The sequence below is a fragment of the Miniopterus schreibersii genome (assembly GCF_964146895.1).
Source record: "Miniopterus schreibersii genome assembly, chromosome: 1".
NCBI classification, from domain to species: Eukaryota; Metazoa; Chordata; class Mammalia; order Chiroptera; family Miniopteridae; genus Miniopterus; species Miniopterus schreibersii.
Window position 1 is genome coordinate 102743285 of NC_138101.1, and position 18221 is coordinate 102761505.

An 18221-nucleotide genomic window follows, 5' to 3' on the forward strand; every position below is an offset into this window, starting at 1 on the left:
CTCTGCCTCCATGGTCACATGGCCTTCTCTCTCTGTGGGTCTCCTGTGTGTGTCTCTTACAAGAGCACTTGTCATTGTAGTTAGGGCCCAACTGGACAATTCAGGATGATCTCATATTGAGATCCTTAACTTAATTATGTCTCCAAAGATACTTTGTCTAAATAAGGTCATGTAGGGAGGAAAAATATTCCTTCTATCCTTCTTAGTTCTTGGCTGGGGTCCCTGTAACACAAGAAAGATTAACAAGAGAAAATCATACAGATTTATTTAATATAAGCTTTAGGTGACACGGAACCTTTAAGGAAATAAAGGCCTAGGAAAACAGTTAAACTTGAGTGTCTTTTTACTAGCCGTAATGAAGAGGAAAGAGTCATGGGAAAATGTTATTGGACAAAAAGGAGAATGAGATGAGCACAGTAACTGTTTGTTCAGATTGCTCTCGGGTCCCTCTGGGGTGGAGATAAGGGTGCGCCTTTCCTCCAGGCACAGGGAGGATACCTCACACTGCCATTTTTTTTAATTCCTCTCACTTAAAATGTTCAATATGGCAAGGTGCCATATTTTGGGCTACCATGTCCCGATCCCCATCATTCACATTCACAGGTTCTGGGGATTGGGACATGGACGTAACTTTTGAGGGGACTACCATTCAACCCATTGCAGTCCTGTGGATGTATTAGGAAGATAGTTTGACAGGAGTAGGACTCAGGGTGGGAGCAGACACTGGACTGCTGGCTGCTCCAGCCTTAGTCCAGGACTGAGGACACAGGGAGCTAACTCAGGGGGGAGGCCATGGAAATAAAGGGGAGGGCGTGGAATCCAGAGGCATCTGATGAAAGAATTTGCCAGGACTTGATCACCGTGTGTGGTGAATTAGAGAAAGGAAGGTTTTAAATTAGGCACTAAGGCATGTTGTTCAGCAGTGTGTGCTGTAGAATACTGGATCTTGGAATGGCGGTAGGTACTGTGTGGGGGAAATGGTTCTGTAGGCAAACACATTTGGGAAACTCTGGTCAAACAGGTTGAACGGGCTTCTCTTTGCTGCCTTTCTCAGCCTGTGGCAAGCCAGTGCTATTGTGGCTCTCTAAAGGGGCCTATGGGGACAGCCTTTCCCAAACTTATTTGACTGTGGGCATGTTTTACCTAGATTACCTCAAAGGACACATGACCCACACCTCTCTGGAAAATACTGCTCTTAGGCTCCCTGCTCTCTGAGATAGGGATGGGGGAGAAAAGAAAATGTAAATGAGGGCCAGAAGGATGGAGTGAAGGAAACCGAGTCAGGTGGTCTGTTGAGGGCCAGTTTGTTTCCCAAGATCCCTGCCAGCAACAAGGATGGCCACAGGGACTGAGGAAGTTGGCGAGGCCTCTCGAAGGTTTGCACAGCTGCCTTTGACTTGAATTGCCTGTGGGACTGTCCTGTGGTTTCGGGTTCTTCTTTCTCTGGTGCCTTCTTGTCCACGGCAGAGGCTTGCACTTTAGAGGAGGTGTGGCACGTAAGTGTCCACCATTGTGCCAGCTCTGTTCCATTGGATGGAGCCTCCCATACTGCCTGGAGAAGGATGGTTAGCACAGGAGGAGGGCACGGATGAGCTATGAGCCCTTCTGACTTTATACCTCAAAGAACTGCCTTCCCACTCCCCCTCTCTGCGCGGAAAGGGGCCTTCCAAGAGCACAGCTGCCCCCTCCCTGCCCCCAGCCGCCGCAGTAGTCCTGGACTCTCCAGTCTTTAGCACGCCCTGCCTCTCGTAGAACGGTTGGTACCAGTGGCAGAAATACAGACATCAATTTTGCAATGATTGTAAAAAATTGAATATTTACCAAGCTCTTAGTATGTATGAGACACCACAGTAAGTGTTTTCTGTATAACACCTCATTTAATTCTTATGACAGCCCTAAGGGATAGGTGCCATCAATCGCCAGAGTTTATAGATAGGGAGCATGAGGCACATAGGGTTTAAGTTATCTGCCCAAGAGTGCATAGCTAGTGTGTGGTACAACCAGAACGTGACTTCTGGCAGTCCAAAGTTAAAACTGACATTCGTAACCACCAGATTACAAATTTAATTATAGATCTTTTAGATTTCATATGTTGGTAAGACTTGCAAAAGGAAATACGCAGAAGGCAGTTGAGTATACAGAACCGGACGAGGTCAGGCCTGGGCTCAGAGCCATCGGGGGAGATGGCGGTTGAAAGTGCCCGTGGATAAGTTTATTCAAACTATGAGGTCGATAGTCCGTTATTCAGATTTACAACTCAGAAAGAGCCTCATGCAAAGATTTTATGTATCAGTGGGATGTTTTCCCAAGCAATGAGTTAGACATAACTGACTACTGTCATCGCCATCTATGGCCAGAACATTCCAACTGTGTGGAAACAGGACCCAGAGGCAGAAGCCTACATCCTAAATCATGCTGAAAAGTTTGCATTGGGTGGAATTTTTGAGAAGCAAAGACCTCTCACTGCTCCCATAAGTGCAGTGGAAAGCTGTGGTCTTCAGTGAGCGCTGGTGAGAAGATCTGACCTCCCGAAGCTCTACCTCAGCATCTCTGCAGACTCAGTGCCCTTCCGATTCCCTGGAGTCCTGGAGCCCCTTCATCCAGGAGCCTCCTGCACACTGCAGGCAACCAGGAAATAGTAGCTGAATCGACTGAGCCAAGGAAATGAGAACCAACCCTAGTCAGCTACATTTGCTCCTGGAAACGTCAAATTTTAAAGGCTCTCACCGTCTCATCACTATTTCATTGCAAATGTCTGAATTTTCCTCTATGTACTGGGGACAAAGCCACGATAAATTGCTACCTGCTTGCACTGAGTTTCATTTTGTTCTGATTCATTGCCTGCTTCAGGAACCTTCTAAAATCACAGTGTATGGAATCCACATCCTGGTGGTTCCCAGAGAGAAATGAGCCTAGATTCCGGGGGATGCAAATGTCTTCAGACTTGCAGCCAGCTTCCAGGCTCCCTGCAAAGGTCTCCCAAGCCCATAAGTATTTCCTCTCTTAAATCACACATCACTGGCACAGGCAGAATATTTTCAAGTTACTTCTTTCTTGTTAGGAAACAGTCACTTCAAGGTCTACCGAGTGGACAGAAGTGCTGTCGTTCGTGGCAGTTTTATTGTGCTACTCTTAGGTTTCTTTTAGTGATTCTTTTTTAAACTTGTCTTTGTTTGTTTGTTTGCTTTTGTTCCGGAAAGAAACTATGTCTTCAACGCTGCATTTGAAACATGATGTTGAATCTCTCCTGGCCTGTTTACGGGCTGGATGAAGGTCTGTTCATGTGAAAGGGAGCTTAGTATCTCACTTGTGAAATGTGGTGACGTTTATTTGACACATTTCCAATTAAGTGATGCAAATCTTTAGAGCTAGTGGTGGGTTATTATGTTGCAGTGGCACCTGATATTCTGCCAAATTTTGATCTGGGTGTAAAGTTTATTATTGCTTCAACTTAGAATTGATTCTCTTATAATGTCTGTCAGATGGTGGTTGAACTGGGCAAGCTATGGGATGTGGCATGGAATGAGGTCCAGTTTTCTGTGCCGTGAGATAAGAGAAACAGCGTCACCTCAAGTTAGCACATATGAAAAATGGTCATTTATTGAAATATGCAAACACTTCTCATGAATATAAAAAAGCACATGATCAGGAAAGTAAGCAATTCTCAAATGGAAGGCAACAGAGCTGACTAATGCGAGCACTGTACTGGAGTTCTTAGAACTTCCTGAAATTTTCTTTTCCATAATCAGTGTCCACCTTTAAAGCCCTTCAGATGTACAGCCAAAATTTTGAGTATTTGAAAGTGTGCCTTATAGACACACACAAAAAGTTTCTAAACCACTGATCTATTTCCCAAAACATCAATTAGGCTCTGATGCACACCCCACACACACTTTAGTTCATGTTTACAATTCTTATTTTGGATTTTGCATGTTCCTCAAATTTTGCTGCTTTTCTTCATTGACACTAAGATTGTGTTGATTTTCCCCATGTTTCCATGTACACTGTAGTGTGTCCTCTGTGTGTAACCTAGGTGTGAGCCCAGGAAAATAGCCGTAGGTAAGACTGAAAAGTGCCTCAGAATCGCTTGCTCTTAGGCAAATAATCAACTTTCCAAAGTGATTGTTACTAGAAACCACAAAAGTTGAAAATGGGGGACAACTATCTTGGAAACTGCCCCTCACCCCTTCACCTCTGCCACTGTCAGGGCCGGTGTAAGGATTAGAGCCAAGCTCTCTTGGCCATGTGTGGTGATATTTTTGTGGTAGACAGATCTCCTTGACTCTGAGGGTCATGGCTCTCAAGACCTTCCCATGCTGGGCTTCCCACAGTGTCACCTCAGAGCCCTCGGCTCTGTGGGAGGCAGCGCTCTGGTGGAAAGTACATGGACTTGGACAACACCCAGACTGGGGGCCACTTCTTACACTGCTGCGACCTTGGCAGAGTTAACTACTTCTATGAGCCGTGGCCTTCTTATCTGGAAAATGAAGATGGAAGTAAAATTTCTTCCTCCATGGTTATTAAAATTAAATAAGATCATGTCTATTAAGCACCAGCATGGAGTAAGCACTCAGTAATGTTAATTTCCTTGCCTCTCCACACGATAAAGTCAGCAATAACTCCCTTGCTGGGCTGCAGCCTCTATTTCTGAAGCTGAAATATCTGCCCATCAGCTGATGGGGACAATGAGACATGCTTCTTTAGTGAGTTCCTCAGACTTCTTGGTTGGACTCAGATGAAGTGGGGGTGTAGGCCTCGTACGTAGATAGTAAGGAGTAAGTCTGGGCTATCCCGTGGTCACCTTACTACAAACACACATCATAGGTAACAGAGATGAACTCTCCCCTTCAGAAGATCTTGACTACAGTGGCAGACTCTTTTGTTTGCCAAACCTGTGGCTCTTTCTGGGCCCACAATTAGGTCATATTTTCCAGGCTTCTTGCAGCTGGATGTGGCCAATGGAAGGTGGGCCAATCCTGAGGGTCCTCCATTGTCCTCCCCTCCCCACCTACCAGGTGGATGTCAATGTCCAGGGCAACCCCGGGAAACAGTGTGTTGAAGTGAGAGGGCCTCTGGCAGCGTGGGTCCCTAAGTGGCCTTGTAGAGCAGGGTACACCTGCCCACCATTTGGACTTTACCCAACAAGAAAGAAGCTCTCTTTGTATGAAGCCATTAAAACCTCCAGGTTTATCCTTTACAGCAGCTAGCGTGACCTTAACCAATAAACTTGATGAAACAAGAGGTAAGTTTTTAAAACTTTCCCCTTGTGATGCATTTGGCATTCTTTTGAACATGCCAGCACCATTTTATATTTTGTTACTGTGGGAAAACAAATTTCATAATTGCTCAAAAACCACCTATATGGTCTGTCTATGCAATATGGGAAATATAGAACAAGGTTATCTGTCAACAAGAAGTCTATTTGATTTTTTGCCTAACAGTTTCAGCCGAAAGCCAGGGTTAGTGATTAACTACATTTATTGTGTTCTAAACTAAACACTCCTGATGCCAGGTGCTCTGTGGAGAGGGGGAGCTGTATAAAGATGGGAGAAATAAATGTAATTATTTTTCTAAAGTATTAGAAATTCGTAAATTAGAAAATTAAAATTTTCCTAAAGTATTTTCTACTCTTTTGTGTTTTCTTAAACAAAGTACTATGCTGAAAATAATTGTACCTTTCCCAGTCTTCAGCTTCACCAACCATAAAATGAGGAATACTTAATTTGTAGGATTTGAGGCTTAGATGGGATCATGTCTACCTCCCAGCCTAATGCCTAGCACAATAAATATCAAGTAATACACACAGTGGCTATTGAAGCCCTGACCTCTTTCTTAATGGTTTGGTTTACTAGATTTTGTTTTGAAATTATGCTTAGGAACATGAATTATCACCCTCAAGGACTTGTACCATATCTTTGACTGCTTATGCCAACAGTTGGTGCTGGGCGGCAGTGCTTTTAGCCTGTGGCATCAAGTCTCACAGTTTGTATTGACTTCTTTCCACTTTTAGTGGTAGCTACAGGCTTCAAGTTATCGTCTTCAAATCTTTTTTATCGGGAGAAGAAAATCAGACACCCCTGATAAATTACAGGTGACCTTGGAATAATGCTGGACATGGGGGTGCTGATTGCCACACAGTTGAAAATCCATGTATAACTTTGACTCCCCGCCACATTTAACTACTCATAGCCTACTGTTGACTGGCAGCCCTCCTGATAAACAGTTACTTAACACCTATTTTGTATGTTATGTGTATTATATTCTGCATTCTTGGAATAAAGTAAGCTAGAGAAAAGCAAATGTTATGAAGAAAATCATAAGGAATAGAAAATACACTTGCAGTATTTATTGAAAAAAATCCACATATAAGTGGACCTGCACAGTTCAAACCCGTGTCGTTCAAGGGTATTGTGTAAAGATGAACAAGTTTTTTATGTGAGCTGGGGAACACCCCAGCAGAGCAGACTCCCAGCCTTCAGACACTGTCTCAGCAGCCAGGGCCCATTGCAGTCAAGGCGAGGTGTTGCTGGTTCCAGCAGGCTGAGGTTAACGAAGTCAGACTTCCTGCCTCAGTCCATTTCTGCCAGCTCAACCCCTGTGCTGGGAGGGGGAGAAGAAAGAGAGGGGAAAGGTAAAGAAAGATCAGGGACTGAAAGAGGAAGAAGCAACTTCGGTGGCTCTTCACGGAGGGGGCCAGGTGATGTGCTCGCCCATTAGAGTTCGAGAAGCCCATTTCTTAAAGCACCTGGTCTGGGTTACATTCCCACCAGCCCTGTCAGACCACCTACCTCACACTATTTTCCAGTGTTAGAGGAACACAGTGTCATGTTATTTGGTTATGTAATTCTTTGGTTACCACTGATGTTGATTTTTTTCATATTCTGTTTTAATATTGTATTTGCATATCTTCATTTGTAAATTGACTGTTTATGGTCTTTCCTATTTTTATTGTTATGTTCACCATTTTCTTTGAATAAAAGTAATTTTATTTTTCTTACTACATTTTTCTACTGCTCATTGTGGAAAAAAGGAATAAGTAAAATCTTAAAAACAAGAATCACCTTTTATGTTCATTCAAAATAGAATTATATTAAGGATGCCATTTTATAGCCTACTTTTTAAAAAGTTTTATTAAGAAATAATTCCCATACACTGTTCTCCCATTATAGAGTATAACACCATCTTTTTTAGGATTATTCAATGCTGTGTAGCCATCATCACAGTCTAATTTTTAGACATTTTCATCACCCCCAAAAAACCTTGCCCATTTACTGTCACTCCCATTTGTTTTCATACTCCTCAGGCCTAGGAAACTACCGGTCTGCTTTCTCTCTATATAAATTTGCCCACCCTGGACATCTCATGCAAACGGAGTCATTTCATAAGTGTTCTTTTGTGACTGGCTTCTTTTACTTAGCATAATATTTTCTTTTTTCTTTTTTTTGTAAACAGCATGCACATCACTTACAGGTTGTCTGTGGCTACTCTCACCTACAGCAGCAGAATTGAGTAGCTGTATGGACTACAAAGACTCAAATATTTACTATCTGCCTCTTTAGAGAAAAAGTTTGCTGACTTTTGTTATAGACCAAAGAAGGCAACTAAGAATTCAGGCCATCATCAGTTGATTTGGGAATATTTGGGGTAGAGAGATGAAAAGAAAATAAATATTGCATGACAGGATGAAAAGGACCTTAACAGTTTAACTACAGATAAACTCACTGACTGTATATACTACACTTCTGCAATGTATTCAACAAATACAGTGTAACATTGTCAGGGGTCATCTTGTTGTAACATGTATCAGCACTGCGTTTCTCTCATTGTCAAACGATGTTCCACTGTATGGGTGTACCACAGTTTATTTATCCACTCACCAGGTGATGGACTTTTGAGCTGTTTCCACTTGTTGGCTATTATTATGAATCATGTGCTATGAGCATCCATGTACAGGTTTTTATGTGGACATGTGTTTTCATTTCTCTTGGGTATATATACCTAGGTTTGGATTGTTGGGTCATGTGGTAACTCTGCGTTTAACTTTATGGTGCAGCTACCAGACTGTTTTCCAATACAGCTGCACCAATTTACATTACCACCAGCAGTGTGTGAGGATTCTAATTTCTCCACAGGCTCGCCACTATTTGTTATTACCTGCATTTTTTATTGATGGGTATGAAGTAGTCTCTAATCGTGGTTTTGATTTGCATTCCTCTAATGACTAATGATGTTGTGCATATTTTCATGTGCTTATTTGCCATCTGTATATCTTTCTTGGAGAAATGTCTGTTTGAATACTTTGCTTATTTTCAATTGGGTCATTTGTCTTTTTATTATAAAGTTGTAAAAATTTTTTATATATTTGTGGTACAAGTCCGTTATCAGACATATGATTTGTAAATATTTTATAAAATTCTGTAGGTTGTCTCTTCATTTTCTTGATGGTTTCATTAGCAATACAAAGTCTTTAATTTTGATGAAGTCCCATTTATTTGTTTTTTTCCTTTCTCACTTGAGTTTTTGGTGTCACATCTAAGAAATCATCACTTAACCCAGAATCGTAAAGTTAGTCCTACGTTTTCTTGTAGAAGTTTGTATAGTTTTATATGTTAGTGTCCTATGGCTGCTTTAACAAATTAACACATATTTAATGGCTTAAAATAACTACAAATTGATTTTCTTACAGTTCTGTAAGTCAGATGTCCAAAATGACTTTCACTAGGTGAAGTCAAGATGTTGGCAAGGCTGCATTCTAGTGGAGGCTCTAGGGTGGAAACCCTGTCTTCCTGCCTTTGCCAGCTTCTGGAGGCTGCCGGCGTTCCTTGGCTCACAGCTCTCTTTCACCGCAAAGTCACTGATGGCAGATTGAGCTCTCACATCAAATTACCCCAACTTTATGTTGAGGCCACCTGGATATTCCAAGATAACCTCCTTATTTTAAAGTCATCTGATTAGCCACATTAATTCCTTTTGCTGCATTAATTCCCCTTTCCAGTGTAATGTAATGTGTTAACATGTTCTGATGATCAGAGCATGGACATCTTTGGGGGGCTGTTATTCTGCCTGCCTCAGTCTGTGGTCCATATTGAGTTAATTTTTGTATACTGTGTGAGGTAGAGGCCCAACTTCATTCTTTTGCATATAGCTATCCAATTATCCCTATTTGTTGAAAAGACTCTTTTTCCATTTATATGACCTACATTTTTGTCTTAAAACAATAAAACATCAAAATATGCTTATACCCATAAATATGACATGTCACTTTAAATGACCAAACAGGATTCTACTTTTTGAACATACCAGTGTATTTAGCAACTCCCCCGTGTCTGGACATTGCCTCTAGCCTTTTGCTAAATTGTCATCTGATTTGTGGGGGTCTATTTAATATATATTAAAGCTTTTTCCTTTATGTATGTTGTAGATTATCTTTGAAATTATTCACTTCTTTCTGCCATCCTGGTTTAAGCGCTTACTCCTTTTCATCTGCACTATAGCCATAATCTGCTAACTGGTCTCCCGGCTTCCACAATTGTCTCTCTAGAATCCTTTTCCATAAACAGAGCGGCCTTTGCAAAATGAAATCTACTGCCTCTGCCCTAAACAGGGATTCTCCCCAGGAAGAGCACAGAACTCTGTCATGGGCCGCGCTCCCTTCATTGTCAGCCTAAGCCAAGCGCACGCTCCACCCGTCCACACCTGCTTCCGTTCAGGTCTCACCAAAGCCGTTACTGCCTCGACCACCCCAGCCTCCCTAATGAGGGAAGGCCTCTTACATCACCACATAGCTTTCCGTCGCAGCCCTTTTCACATTGCAGTTTTACATGTATTTGTTGGGTGTCATGAATGTTGGCTTCTTGCACCAGACAGTAAGCTTGAGGGAGTTAGGAACTGTCTACTTTGGCTCACCATCGGCTGCAGGTGTCAGCACTGATAAGTACTGATATGTTGAGTAAATAAACAAGGGAAATACATTTTCTACTGTGTATTTGGCTTTTAATTTTTATGGTATTTTTTATTTACAGAATCTAAAATATATATAAAAATGTATAAATCTTTTCTTTTATGATTTGTCTTTGTTAGAGCTATGTTTAAAGTCCTCCACTCCATAAATATAGAAATATTGACGTCTTTTCTTTTACCGCTTTTATACTTCTATTGTTTTCATTAACATCTTTAAAATACCTGCGATCTATGTTTGGCATGTGGTATAAATTAGGGAAATAGCTTTATTTCTGAAAGTGGTTCACCAGATTCCCAATCCTTTTTCCTCCTTTCCTTGCAGATTTGAAGGGACCCGTTGATTGCACACTAAATCTTTTTCCATGGTTAGTTATGTAAATAGTGTGTACCCTACACTGGGAGTATTTGCCAGTGTTTTAATCACTATAGATTTATCTATGTGTTAGTATCTGACAGTCACATTTTCTAAGAAAATAAGTTTTTATAAAATAATATTTTCAAGTTATACAATTTGAATGAAGGACCAGATGGAGAACTGTTCCTTAGAGCTGGGGTTCTCAAGCTTTAGCAGGCCCCATCCCCAGAGTTTCTCGTTCAGTAGCTCTAGGGTTGGGCCCAGGTATCTGCATCTCTAACAGGTTCTTCGATGATGCTGATGATACTGACCCAGGGACCACAATTTGCAAACCTCTACCTTAAATGCTTGAAATAAAGAATATGGTCAATCTGAGAACAGTCCTGGTGCCTTCTCTGAATTGATTCCCTGGTAAGCCTGCCCTGTGCACTTGTGAGCACCTTCCTGCCTGTGTCTCTGGCCCTGCTCCTGGCTCTACTTCCAAGCCCAGCCAAGAAGCACAGCCCTCCTTTTACCCCGCCCTGCTGCTCACAGCTGCCCAGGCGGCCAGTTTGACTCCTTTCAAGGATGTGGTGACTCTCTGTGCTATAGTTTCTCATGATTTTCCTTATGTTTAAGGGGAAGGAAGAGAGAATTCCCCTTTGCTTTTCACATTCCCACTTCCTTGGCTATTTAATGGCTCCTTGGTCCACACAAAGGGAGAGTTAATTACCAACACCTGTTTCTGCTCCCAGACCCACAGCCAAGTGCTTGACAGTGACTCTTTCTACCTGTTCTGCACAATGTAGCATATTTAAAGAAATAAACATAATTTGAACAGTTTAGCCCTCCAATCTGTACCTCTGTGGAGAAGCCTGTGTCTTACTTCTTCCTTCACAAAGGGATGACATTCTTTGTGGGAAATAAAATAGCCTTAGAGGTGCTATTGGCTATGGGTTTACTCTGCTTTGTCATTAAGACACAAATACATGATTATATTTTACATGAAATATGTGGTTTTAGGAAAATATTTGTTTTCCCAATTTTTTGGTACATTTTCCCCCACTCACATTTTCCCTAGCTAAGTCACCCAAAAGTTAGGTAGAAAATTATTTGCAGCTCCTTGAAGGGCCTTCTGGGAATGTCTCCTTTCATTTTTTTCTTTCACGGTCTCTAAGCCGCGCCACCAGAAGGCCTCTTCTCCAGGCACAAACAGACAAGAACGTCAATAGGACCCTCTCCTGCATCCATTCCCGTATTCAGCACACACTGAGCAAGGCTGTCTCTGTGGGAGCGCTGGGAACACAGAAGAATGCATCTCTGTCCTTGAGGCCTCCCTCTCCCCTGATGAACGTTGATGGATTAGTTAACAATTACAGTACAGTTTGGTAACTGTTGCAATGGAAGTGACCAGAGGATGCATGGGGTCAAAGGCCAAGGGCTCTGCCCTCAGCTTGTCCGGGAGCTGGCAAGGCACAACTCCCAGAATAGGTGACATTTATGTGAATCATTGGAGGAGGGGGATTTCTGTGTGCATTTATTTATTGCTGTTATTAACTATTATTGTTACTGTTACTTCATTTTTACTTTTTGAATATTAATACATTCACATGTTTGACAATTCATTCATTGGGTATGAAGAGGGTTATAGAAGTGCTGTGCAATAGAAATACCATGTGATTTCAAATGTGATGTGATTTTAAATTTTAGCCACATTTTAAAAACTAAAACAAAAGAAATGAAATTCCTATTAACACTATCTTTTATTTAACCCACATATATAACATTATCATTTCAACATCTAATCAGCAAAAAAACTTATTGATGAGATACTTTACATTCTCTTTTTATACCAAGTCTTTGAACTGATACAAATGTAATTTACATTATAACTTACAGCAATTTGGTTCATAGTTCATAGTTCAAGTAGCCACATGTGGCTAAGTGATGAGAAGGTAATGTTTCTCTCCCATTTCTACCCTGAGGCTACTGAATTCCCCTCCCTAGAAGCAGCAGTTGCTGAAAGCTAGCCTCCAGTGTGTTCTTCTGCAGATAGTTACCATGTACACAAGCAATTATACACATTGACCCAAAAGCAGTTATACACATGTATGCTCGAACAATAGGACAATAACCACATTGTTGTGCAGTCTACTTTCTTCACTTAATAACAGATGTTTCATATCATTAATTAGGAAGCAAGCTCAATTTTTCATTTCATTTTATTTATTTATTTTACTGCAGAGTATCCCATTTTATAGATGTCACAAATTACTCATCTAGTCTTTATCGATGGGCATTTAGGTGGTTTTCAATATTTGGTGCTTATAAACAATTTGAGCTGAGTTTCCAAAGATGCAAAGGGTGACAGGAGCTAACCCAGTGAGGACGGGAAAATGACATTCTAGAGAAAGGGACTCGCATGAAGGAAGGCACAGAGCCCAAGAACACATGGCACTTGGGAATAATTTCTTGTGGCTCAAGATGTCTGGAGAGTGGAGTGTGTGTGAACAGAAAAGAGGGGAGGAGGCTGGAGGGACAGGAAGAGACCAGCTTGCAAACAGCCTTGCAAGTATCGTATTAAGGAGTATCGACTTCATCCCTAATGGAGAGTCATCAAAAGATTTTAAGAAGCAGGGAAGAATAAATAAATGATAGAATTAAGAAATGATCCGAGGAGGAGGGACAAATCTTCCATATTGAAGAATTCTGATTAGTAGATGTAGAAGGCGTGAGGGAAGCAGAAAATCACAGTGTAGACCACTGCGGTAATAATTGCTGCAGGCAAGATCTACTGATGAATATCAAATTAGTGGGCAAAACTTTGAGAAACAGGATATTTGCATAGCCTCAAAGTATCTCCCCTCAAATATGTATTAATTATTGTGATGGTTTTAACGTATATCCATATATTCTTTGATAGTCCCTCTCCCAGAAGTGGAGCTTAATTCCACTGGACTTAAGGACTCATTTCTAATGAATAGGGTGTGGAAAAGGAAAAATATCTTTACAGTGGACAAACCTGGCAGACACCACCTTAGCCAAGTGATGAAGGCTGACATCACCAGTATCGTCCTGTTCATTGAGTGTCCTGACAAATGTGATGAGATGGACACATCACCTTTATAATATTCTTCCCCCAAATCTATAACCTCAGTCTTATGAGAAAACATCACATAAACCCAACTTGAGGGAAATTCTACAACATTCCTGACCTGTACTCTTCAAGTGTCAAGGTCATGAGACACAGAAAAAGGCTGAGCAACTGTCACTGAGATTAAGGAGACATGTTGACTAACTGCAATGTGGTCTTCTGGGTTGGATCCTGGAACAGAAAAAAGATATTTGGAGAAAAACTGGGAAATATGAATAAAGTCTTTATTTTAGTTAGTATGATTATACCAATGTTAACCTCTTAGTTTTCATAAATGTGCCATAGTTATTTAAGATGCTAACAGCAGGAGTAAGTAGGTGAAAATACACCGTGACACAGGGCTGTTGTCACAACTACTCTATAATATAAAAATATTTCAAAACTAAAAAGTTTCTTAAAAGAATCAGGGGAGTGACATGATATGTTCACATTGTAGAACAATCCCAGTGGTTTGGGGGGGAAAGAAGACTGGAAGGAGAAAAGGCCAGAAAAAGGTTCTGCTACAAAAAGTCAGAAAGAGAAGGTGGGGGCCTGATGGAAACAGGGGCAGCAGGAGAGGTCTCTAGAAGGAAATTCAGTCAGACCTGGAGATGCTTTGGATAGGAAGGGAGGGATAGGAAGACTCAAGATAACACCCAGTTTCCAACCTCCAGGAATTAGATGGGTAATGATGCCATTCACTGAGTTGGAGAAAATGGGGGGAAGAGCAGTTTTCGGGGAAACATTAATACAATTTTAGACCAGTTCAGTTTGGAGTACATTTGAGAGACCCAAGTATCCATTAGGCAACTGGATATGTGAACCCGCAGGTCAGGAGGGAGAGCTGGCTCTAGACTGTTGTGGACAGTCTGGCATTTAAAGGGTGGTTGGGGCCAGTGAAATGACGAGATGGCCCAAGGAGAATGGATAGAGCAGAGAGAGGGCCAAGAGCACAGGCATTCTGGGGCTAGGCTAGGAGGTGGCAAGGAGACTAGAGTATGTCCAGAAAAGTGGTGACAGTGCAAGGTAATTGTCAAGAGCTGAGTCCTAGAGGCAGGCTGCCGGGCCAGCGTAATGGCTTTGCTACCTACCCAGTGTGTGACATGGGGCAAGTTATTTAATCTAAGAAGACTGTTGTCAGGATTACATGAGACACTGCAAAATTCTTAGGATAATGCTGGACTCACAGTGCTCAAAGAATGTTGGCTAATTGGAGGCAAAAGAAAACTAGAGAGTGTTCTGGAAGCTAAGGATGGTTCATAAAGAAGGGTATGCACTTCACACCCCTTAAGATAACTATTATCATCATTATTATTATTATTATTATTATTATTATTATTATTATTTGTTAATCCTCACCCAAGGATACTTTTTCCATTGATTTCTAGAAAGGGAGGGAGGGAGGGGGGGAGGGGGGAGGGGGGGAGAGAGAGACCGAGAGACAGAAAGAGAAAGAAATATTGATGTGAGAGAGACACATCGATGGATTGCCTCCCCAATATACCTGGACCAGGGTGGGGGATCAAACCTGCAACCCAGGTACGTGCCCTTGATTGGGAATTGAACCCATGACCCTTTGGTGCATGGACTGACTCTCTAATCACTTAGCAACACCAGCCAGGGCTTCCCTTCAGATAACTATTATCAAAAAGTGGAAAATGAGTGCTGGCAAGGATGTGGAGAAATTGGAACCTTTATGCATTGCTGGTGAGCTGTAACATGGGTCTGCCACTATGGAAAACAGTTCGGTGGTTCCTCAAAAAGTTAAAATGCAGAATTATTATATGATTCAGCAAATCTACTCCTCAGTATATACCCAAAAGAACTGAAGGCAGGGTTTCAAACAGATACTCGTACACTCAAGTTCATGGCAACATTATTCTCAGTAGCCAAAAGATGGGAACAGTCCAAGCGTCCATCAGCAGGTGACTGCGTAAACATAACGCGGTACATCCATACAGCAGAACGTTACTCAGCCCTCCAAGGGCACGCCGTTCTGCTGCGTGCTCCCACCTGGGTGAACCTTGGAAACATGATGCTAAGTGTAGTAAGCCCAGCATAAAAGGACAAATATTCTGTGATTCCATTTATATGAGAAATCAGGAATAGGAAAATTCATAGAGACGGAAGGTTGAATAGACGTTACCAGGAGTTGTGGGGAGAAGGAATGGGAAGTTATTATTTAATGGATGCAGAGTTTCTGTTGGGAGGATGGAAAGGCTCTGGAACTGGATGGTGGAGGCGGTTACACAACACTGTGAATGTACTTAATGCCACTGAATTGCACACTTAAAAATAGTTAAAATGGTATATTTTATCTTGTGTATATTTCACCACAATATGAAAAAATTATTGGTTAATGCTGCAAGGAACTCAATCAAATAAGATAAGCCCTGAAAATTTATCCTTTGTATGTATTTTGTGACACAGAAGCCACTGGTGACATTTCCAGAGTCCTTATAGTGGAGCAGAGGTCAAAAGTCAGCTTGCAGTGGGTGGAAGGGTGCTTGACAAGTGTCTAGACCAGAAACTGGCACACTGTGGCCAAGTCTGGCCCGCTGCCTGTTTCTGTAAATAAAATTTTATTGGAACACAGCCTGGCCCTTCTTGTGTTTACCTGGGGCTGCTTCTGTGCTGCAGCAGCAGCACTGAGTAGTTGCCACAGAAACCATATAGTCTGCAAACAAGGTATTTACTATCGGGCCCTTTACAGGACGCTCCTCAGCCCCTGGACTAGACAAGACCCCGGCTGGACTTGCAGGAACTTTGACTTTCTTAGATCATTCCTGCGTTCGTGGTGAAGTTACTTAGTAGAAGACAGTGCCCCTTTGGTCACGGCGTAGAACAGACCCAGTCAAACAATAATCACGATGATGAATGTGGAGGCAGAGGAGAAGGAGGGGAGGAGAGGAAATGTCTTCCTTCCTTTCCTCTAACTGGAGATATCTTTACTGCACCTTCTGGAGAAAGGGGTTGTAAGTCCCTCCACACAGCTTACCCAAATCACTCCCGCTACTAATTGTCATGTGACTGGTGACAATAAATCGTCCTGAGATGGCAACAAACTACAGTTTGGTTTAAAGTTTCCTCGTTAATGTAGGAAAATGCCCACAACCTGAAGCTTTTCAAGTGTTTATTAATTTACTCTCTGGGACTGGGTGCCAGTAGTTATTCAGATCAAAGAGAAAACCGGCATTTTTCACACTTACTGTGTCAGGAACAGTGCCAAGTTTTGTGCCTAGCTGACCTAATTGATAATCATCATAACCATCAGTTGGCGTTTCCATACTTCACAGATGGGCAGCTGGGGCTCACTGGGTTAGTCACCCACAGACTCACAGGGACTCGGTAGCAGAGCTGGGCTTTGAATGGGTCTGCCAGGTGCCAGGGTCCAGGCTGTTTCCACCGCACCATGCAGCCATCCTGTCCTCCGTGGCCACCAGCAGCCTCAGAATGGTTCCTTGTGCCCATTTTAAGTAGAATCTAATACCGTGTGGCTTCTCAACCTTTTTCACACGATGGGCCCTGCTGGCTCACAGTAAGAGCTGGCCGCTAAGGTGTGTCTCAGGCGCACTGGATGCTTTAGCAACACCTGCTCCCCAGTCTGCTCCCGTGCTGCCTGTGGGCCCAGGTCCCACCCTGTTTCGCCTGACTTTACCCAGAGAATTTTCCTTAAAACGGCCCTGCTTTTCCATGTGCTCTGCCAGTACTGTCTAACCCCTGGCACCCCTGTTCCCACCTTACCGTCTAGTTTCACATTGTCTGCTATAATTCTGCTCGCTCTGGCTAGGTGACCCAGGGAGGCACAAGAGTGGGATATAGTGGCTTCCCCAGTTCCCATCCGTTCATGTCCTTATGATCAGTGCATAAACCCACAGCACTCTTGTAACATTTTTTTTCTTTGAGGCCACCCTTAATAATGCAGCCTTTGACTGCCTAGATTTCTGTAGCCATCGAATCAGAATTAAAAGGGAACTCAGAAGTCATCCACCCAACCCTTGATTATATCAGTCAGAAAAGCAGCTGATACCCAGAGAGTGTGGGCAGCTTATCCAGGCACACACAGCTTGTCGCAGCAGATGCCGGCCTGGGAAGGCGCTGGGTCTCCAGCTCCCAGCCTGGAGCTCGTTCTCTTGCAGCTCACTGCCTCCTGCCTGCCTCAGTTGGTGAAGCAGGGGTCGTTGTCCCCCTGCATGTGGAGGGCTTACCTTGTAGCCTTTTCATGAATGAGACCAGATGCAGAACTCCACATTGATCATTTTGGTCCCTCCCCTTTCTGCTTTCTGTTAAAGGCAGCCCCCCAGCTCCCAGCTGGCTCCTGTCCCCTCCCCCAGCCGGGAGAAGTTATTACATGAAGAGATCAGCTTACCAGTTTTGTGCCGAGCAGAGGCTGCGCTCGGAGCTCCGGGTAGTACAGTGAGGGAGAGCAGAGAACAGCGCGGTGCCTAGCGGAACTCCAGGGCTGGAATCCTGGGACACAAGTGCATCTGCTAGCTGTTAGCACTTGGCAGACGGAGCTCTCCTCTAGGGTAGTTCTAACTTTGGGTAATAATGTTTGTCAGCTACCTGATATTAACATTTCTCCACGTTCAAACAGCAGTGTTAGCAAGACCTGGGGGAGAGGTAAGCCAAATAAAATATCTTGTCAGAAGTTGTATTTTTGTCAGCATTATATTTCCTTTTCTATCTATCAACAGGAATCAGGGAACGGGCTTTTATGGTGTGCAAAGAGTAATGCTTTATACTGCTTTTTTAGGCTTTCCTGGCCATTTCTTATAGGCAGACTTCTTTTCT

The 18221-nt window shown here is 42.7% G+C and overlaps 1 protein-coding gene across 2 annotated transcripts in view; it reads left to right on the forward strand.

Moving 5' to 3' along the window:
- THSD4 (thrombospondin type 1 domain containing 4) overlaps positions 1 to 18221 on the forward strand; it is a 563564-nt gene that overhangs the window by 317641 nt on the left and 227702 nt on the right. Inside the window, exon 1 of one of the 2 annotated variants that reach the window (XM_081158487.1) lies at positions 17798 to 18050. The exons of the other annotated variant lie outside the window; for it this stretch is intronic. Within the exon in view, the coding sequence (XP_081014613.1) occupies positions 17979 to 18050 (72 nt within the window). The 5' untranslated portion in view covers positions 17798 to 17978. Of the gene's footprint in view, positions 1 to 17797; positions 18051 to 18221 lie in introns of those variants that run through there. 2 annotated transcript variants of the gene reach the window in all.